A 6,522-nucleotide genomic window follows, 5' to 3' on the forward strand; every position below is an offset into this window, starting at 1 on the left:
TGGGCCAGCTTTCGTATTCCTGCGGTAATTTGCTTAACAATTTTCCCGCTGTCATCATTTTTTAAACAACAGTTAGAATCATTTAGTTTACCACAAACACCTCCTTCCTCGGCTAACAGGTAATCGAGAACCATGCGATGTTGTAATATTGCTGTTCGCATTTGTGTGGCTTGATCCGCCAATAGATCAAGGGAACGGGCTGTCTCATTAATAATGATCTCTAGGACAGCTTGTAACCAGATGATGCGATTTAGATTATAGATAGGTTGTCAAGCACCGCTAACCCACTCCTTGGGGTTCCAGGTGGCACGTCCATAATGTTGTATGATACGTTGAGGGGTCCACTCGTCTTTGCCCCAGGTTTGACCACTCCCACCTGCTATAGAGGTATCAATGGAACGCCGATATCGATTGAGATCATCATATACCTTAACAACCAGTCCATTCCCTTCATCCTCCAGGAGCAGAAAAAACAAGGGGCAAATTACCCCCTGTCCTGGTTTCAGCTGGGATAGAGTTAACTGTCTTCCTAGTAGCTGGTACAGTGCTATGTTTTGAGTTCAGAGCGAAGAATGTTGATAACACTGATGTTTTCAGTTGTTGCTCAGTAGTGTTTAGACTAATGTCAAGGATTTTTCAGCTTCTCATGCCCAGCCAGTGAGAAAGCTGGAGGGGCACAAGAAGTTGGCACAGGACACAGCCAGGGCACCTGACCCAAAGTGGCCAACAGTGTATTCCATACCATGTGACGTCCCATCCAGTATAGGAACGGGGAAGTGGGGGGCAGGGATTCGCCGCTCGGGGACTGGCTGGGTGTCGGTCGGCGGGTGGTGAGCAATTGCACTGCGCATCATTTGTACATTCCAATCCTTTCATTATTTCTGTTGTCATTTTATTAGTGTTATCATTATCATTATTAGTTTCTTCTTTTCTGTTCTATTAAACCGTTCTTATCTCAACCCACAGGTTTTGCTTCTTTTCCCGATTTTCTCCCCCATCCCACTGGGGGGGGGAGTGAGTGAGCGGCTGCGTGGTGTTTAGTTGCTGGCTGGGGTTAAACCACGACACCCCCACATAACACACTCCAGTCCAATTTGCTGGTAGCAGTTTGTAGGCACGTTGGCCACACACCCAATAGTGACCCTTTAAGGCTCGTGCACCATTTTCAAACAAACCGGTAGGTGTCCGTGGTGATTGGAAATATTTTGAATTACCTACTCCTAGAGGGTGATCTGACGGACTGTTCATCAACAACCTGACGTGCAGAAACAGACTCCACAATCAGTGAGATTGTAAAGTAGGTATGTTCATTCAGCGCTGGGCAGCACGGGGGGCAGTCCCACCAAAGTCGTGCACGCCTGACTCGGCAGTTCGTTTCAAATTTATACAGTCAAGTGTTACATATACATAGAGTTTCGCAATACGCCTATACATAGGCATGATCTATCCCCGCTTCATATTAAAATTAGTTCCAAGAAGTCACAAGGCCGGTCTTGGCTGGTTCTTGGGGTCGACTGCTGCTTCTTATCAGGGACTATCTCCTGCCCCAGCCAGCCTCAACAATGCAAACGTTAAGCATCACTTCTCATCCTCTTGGGCCAACAATGCAAACGTTAAGCATCACTTCTCATCCCCTTGGGCCGTGTCTACCTCTACTGAAATTTCTTTAAATTCACTATAAGCTAGATAATTATTAAACAGTTCCTATCTACATCCATATATCTACTATATCTACTAAGGTTCCTTTGGCTCCCCATTTCAAACCTGTCCACGTTTTTTCCCACTTCTTCTGTGGTGCCCCAACAGATAGGAAGTCCATCCGGACCTATGCTCAAATGTCCCTGACAGTGGTCTTTATTATCACTTGACCACCAAATTTGAGTCCCATCAGGGAGACGAGAATATGTTTTATCAGTGAGTCTGCATTTCCAGGTACCAGAACCGCAGTGCCAAAAGCAGGTAACATTAAGACGGTTATTAGACTGATTAGTGGAAGACCAAAAATGGGAAAACTGTGTCCTGTTTGATTCACCCAAGCCCATCCGGGCCAGTGAGGTACAAAATTCGGGGAACTGGAACTCAAGAGGTGACAATATGCTTGGTCGTCCCTTTCTGGCAGTGACACAGCTGCCCTATGGTTTGAACAATCAATTGGTCTACAACCGGTAGTGAGGCAATGGTTGTCATAAGTATAGGTCCAGTTGCACTTGCTATTTCCCACGGGAATACCATCTTTCTGTGTTCGGTTCAGACAATATTCGCCTTGGACTGGGTATCGTATTGTCCAGGGCTGTGTGTCTTCACCCCAGTAAGAATCATTTTTGACCTCACTGTAATTACTCACTAACCATTTTGGGGAAATAGGGACAGCAGTCCATGGCCAGCTTTCCAAACCTAAGGGCCCACCACATACCCAACAATTAGTCAGGTTAAAAGTGTTGGCCACTTGCTGGCCTAGAGCCATAAACTCATTTTGCCACCCCAAGCAGAAGAGGGGGGCACAGCAGTTTCCCCAGATATTAAAGGTGGCGACAATGGTTGACCAAAACAACATCTGCAGTGGCATATCAAGCATCCTATAAATATTAACAATGCAATCACTGATAAAACTACACAATCAACAGCTTCATGTATTCCTTCAGGCAGGCTCCAGAGTCTTCACCTGAAAGAGAAAAGAAAAAGACTCAGTTCGTTCTAAGGAACCGTAAGTAAATTGTTATTAGAAGGATGGAATAATCCACCTGGTATTGATTTTATGTTCTTTTCCATGAGCATCTTTTGCTTTCCAAGCATATTTATTCATCGGGGTTTCCAGTACCAGAGGTACGGCTCCCACCGTGGGGAGTTCAACTAAGACTGGCAGATACCGTTCCGCACAGAGGCTCTCTGGGCCACCCCGTCAGGGGGTGGAGTTCCTGCTAAAACTGGTTTGGTTACTTTAAATGGGCCTCTAAGCACTATAGGCTGTTGTTGAATAGTCCATTCAGCCTCTCTCAAGGCTAAACTGACTACAAACAAACCTTTCTCCCAAGCAGTAAGAACCCAATAGGTCGAGTGGGTCCTTCCGGGGCCCTTTTGCCATAAATGTATTGATAGCCCGCTCTTGGCAAATCCCCATTCAATATGGACAGGATCTGTGGCGTGGATAGGACCGAGAGCTTGATAGGCAGTCGCTTCAAAAACTAGCAACTGCAATGCCTCTTCGTGGGGCTTAGTCCATTCCCACTGAGCCCCTCTTCGCAACAAGTCATACAGGGGTCTTGCAATAATTGAAAAATCAGGGATATGTTTCCTCCAAAACACAAGTAATCCTAGTACGTGCTGCAAATCCTTTTTTGACTCTGGTATTTTAATCTGATCCAATGAGGAAAGGGTGTCAGGGGGGATACATGTCATTCCTCCCTTCCACTAAATTCCTAAAAACTTAACTTCGCTTGAGGCTGTTTGTATCTTCTCTGGTGGAATTTTCAGCCCCAAGCTTTCCAAGTGAGAAATTATATTATCCTGAGTTTTCTGAACCTTTTCTGTTTCATCCCCACCCACAAGAATGTCGTCAATATACTGATAAACACTGACCCCATCCTCTGTCTGAATTACTTCTAGCTCCTGCGCTAGTGCATGATGAGCTAGAGTGGGAGAATGCTTATACCCTTGTGGGAGTCGGGTAAAAGTAAATTGCTGACCCTCCCAAGTAGATGCAAAGCAGTCTTGGTCCTCTGTTTGCAAGGGGACCATAAAAAACATATCTTTAACATCCACTGTTGCCATAATCGGGTGGGCTCATTCCTGGATTGTAGCTATAAGCTCAGCAATATTCAGTACCGCAGCTGCCAATGGACTGGTATTTGCATTAAGTCTGTGATAATCTATAGTCAATCTCCACTTGCCATTAGGTTTTCGCACTGGCCACACCGGGGAGTTAAAAGGAGAATGGGTTGGAATCACAATACCCTGTCCCTTTAAGTCCTCTAACACAGGCGCTATTCCCTCTCTGGCCCCCAAGGGTATCGGGTAGGGCTTAACATTTGTAAGCTTTGAAGGGGGAAGCAGCGGCGCGGCTTGTAACAGCCGAATATCTATTGTGAGAGAGCCAAATGACCACTGTCTCCCTTTATTATCAATCCAGGTCTTTCCCTTTAAAACATCAAGTCCTAAGAGGTTAAGTGGAAACTCCCCCACAACCATTGTCACTGTAGTGGCACTATCTTCTCCTGGCAAACGCAGGCTGACCATTGCTAATGCCTGTGGCTGAACAATGCCGAATGCATCTGCCACAAAAAGCCACTGTTTGGAGGGTGTAATTCCGCAATTAGCAGCGTCTTTGGTTTTAATAGCTGAAATTTGAGCTCCAGTATCTATCAAAAAGGTGACCGGGACTTGTCTTGGCCCCACAATGCCTGTAATTAGTAAATCACCCTGGCCGTTTTCAGTGAGCTGTCTGATATACATCCAACCTTCGCCCACCTGCTCACCACTGAAAGGCAAAGGATCTAGTTTCCCGCCGGCTTTTGGGTGGCATTTGGTTCTGATAAATCAATTGGGGAGGGTGCGCTGGGAGTAGTATTCTCAAAATCCACTTTTCTATTTGCTGATTTATCAGGCCACCCTGTTACCAATTTTTCCAATTTGTCTGTGGGCATCCCGTCCATTAAGTCACGCGGGATCCCCTTCTGGTATCCTTGTGCCCACAGTCTATTACGTTTGTTCGGGATATCTCTCCCCGCCAGCGGTTTAGCAAGGGGTGTTCTCTTATCACTCCCAGGGCATGGAACTATTTTTACTTCAGCCCACCTCAAGCCCCTGGAGTCTGTTTTGGTGGCTGGAGGGTTAACGGGACCATACTTGCGCCCGCAATTAATTAATTCCTGGGCCATTTCTCCCCAAGTCCACATTTTCTTATCTGGGGGTCGGCAGTGCCGATCAGGCGAGAATCCTCCTAAAGCAGCCGCAACACTCTTGCCCTGGGGCATCGCCTGTATCTTTCCTTGTAATTGTATACCAATCAGTTTCAGAGAATCAGGAAGTCCCCGTATAAGGGGAGTCATTCGCTCAGGATCCACCGACATCATCATCGGGGACTCCTGTGTAGGCTCCAATTTTCGATCATACATCATTTGCAGACAAGCTGCCTTTTGCACTCTCTCCACTAATTCATCAACAGTCCCCGTAATCGCGAGGGGATCCCCCCTCTCCAAGGGGTTCAAACCCCCCGCCCAATAGGCTGCCCGTTGGGTTAAAGACCAGGGGGCACGGTGATTCCCAGTAGTTAAAAACACTCCTGACGTGCGGAAACAGACTCCACAATCAGTGAGATTGTAAAGTAGGTATGTTCATTCAGCGCTGGGCAGCACGGGGGGCAGTCCCACCAAAGTCGTGCACGCCTGACTCGGCAGTTCGCTTCAAATTTATACAGTCAAGTGTTACATATACATAGAGTTTCGCAATACGCCTATACATAGGCATGATCTATCCCCGCTTCATATTAAAATTAGTTCCAAGAAGTCACAAGGCCGGTCTTGGCTGGTTCTTGGGGTCGACTGCTGCTTCTTATCAGGGACTATCTCCTGCCCCAGCCAGCCTCAACAATGCAAACGTTAAGCATCACTTCTCATCCTCTTGGGCCAACAATGCAAACGTTAAGCATCACTTCTCATCCCCTTGGGCCGTGTCTACCTCTACTGAAATTTCTTTAACTTCACTATAAGCTAGATAATTATTAAACAGTTCCTATCTACATCCATATATCTACTATATCTACTAAGGTTCCTTTGGCTCCCCATTTCACTCCCGGTCCCCAATACCCTTCTGCCTCCTTTTCACTTAACAGAATCTGGTCAACCCCCCGACAACGATACTCTCCACACATACTCCGTTTCTGACTCCTTAGGGGTTCGGCCAAATTCCTTTTTTAGTTTCGCCAACTCAGTGGCAGTATAGGGAACCTCTTTAGTTGTAACTTGGGGGAACTGGTCCTGCTCGTCATCATAAATATATTCAGTTTTGACTAAGGGCCGCAATGAAGGCAGCTCCAACTTCTCCACTCTCTCTTTTGCTGCCTGCAGGTCCTTAAAGGGGTAGCCAATTTTTGATCTTGGAGGAATTTCCTCACTGACAGTATCCGCAAGGAGCTGCTCCTTAAGAGCAATTTGCAAATGTTTCACTTGGTTCTTTTCTGCTTCAAGTTGTGCTTTTAATCCCGCCACTTGTCCCAGAAGGGACTGAACAAGGTTTTGGAGGGATTCAATAAATTGAGATTCTGCAGTGAGGTGGTGTCATGGTTTCAGCCCAGCCGGTAACAAAGGACCACGCAGCCGCTCGCTCACTCCTCCCGCCCCCCTCCGGTGGGATGGGGAGGAGAATCAGAGGGGAGAAAAGAAAAAAAACACCGGAACCTCGAGGGCTGAGATAAGGGCAGTTTACTGGGACAACACAAAAAGAGAAGTTACAACAACAACGGTACTAATAAAAGAATATACAAAATGAGTGATGCACAGTGCAACTGCTCACCACCCGGAACCTGAC

General features: G+C 46.6%; 1 protein-coding gene across 1 annotated transcript; it reads right to left on the minus strand.

Moving 5' to 3' along the window:
* Nucleotides 1-269: 269 nt before the first annotated feature.
* LOC128136025 (uncharacterized) lies at nt 270-6,227 on the minus strand (the record flags this gene model as incomplete). Its single annotated transcript, XM_052775119.1, is given in 4 exon segments — nt 270-455; nt 4,599-5,281; nt 5,791-5,836; nt 5,838-6,227. Coding segments are annotated over 4 exon segments (1,305 nt in total), but the record flags the coding sequence as incomplete, so codon positions are not given.
* Nucleotides 6,228-6,522: the final 295 nt, after the last annotated feature.

The sequence above is a fragment of the Harpia harpyja genome, chromosome W (genome assembly GCF_026419915.1).
Source record: "Harpia harpyja isolate bHarHar1 chromosome W, bHarHar1 primary haplotype, whole genome shotgun sequence".
Taxonomy (NCBI): domain Eukaryota; kingdom Metazoa; phylum Chordata; class Aves; order Accipitriformes; family Accipitridae; genus Harpia; species Harpia harpyja.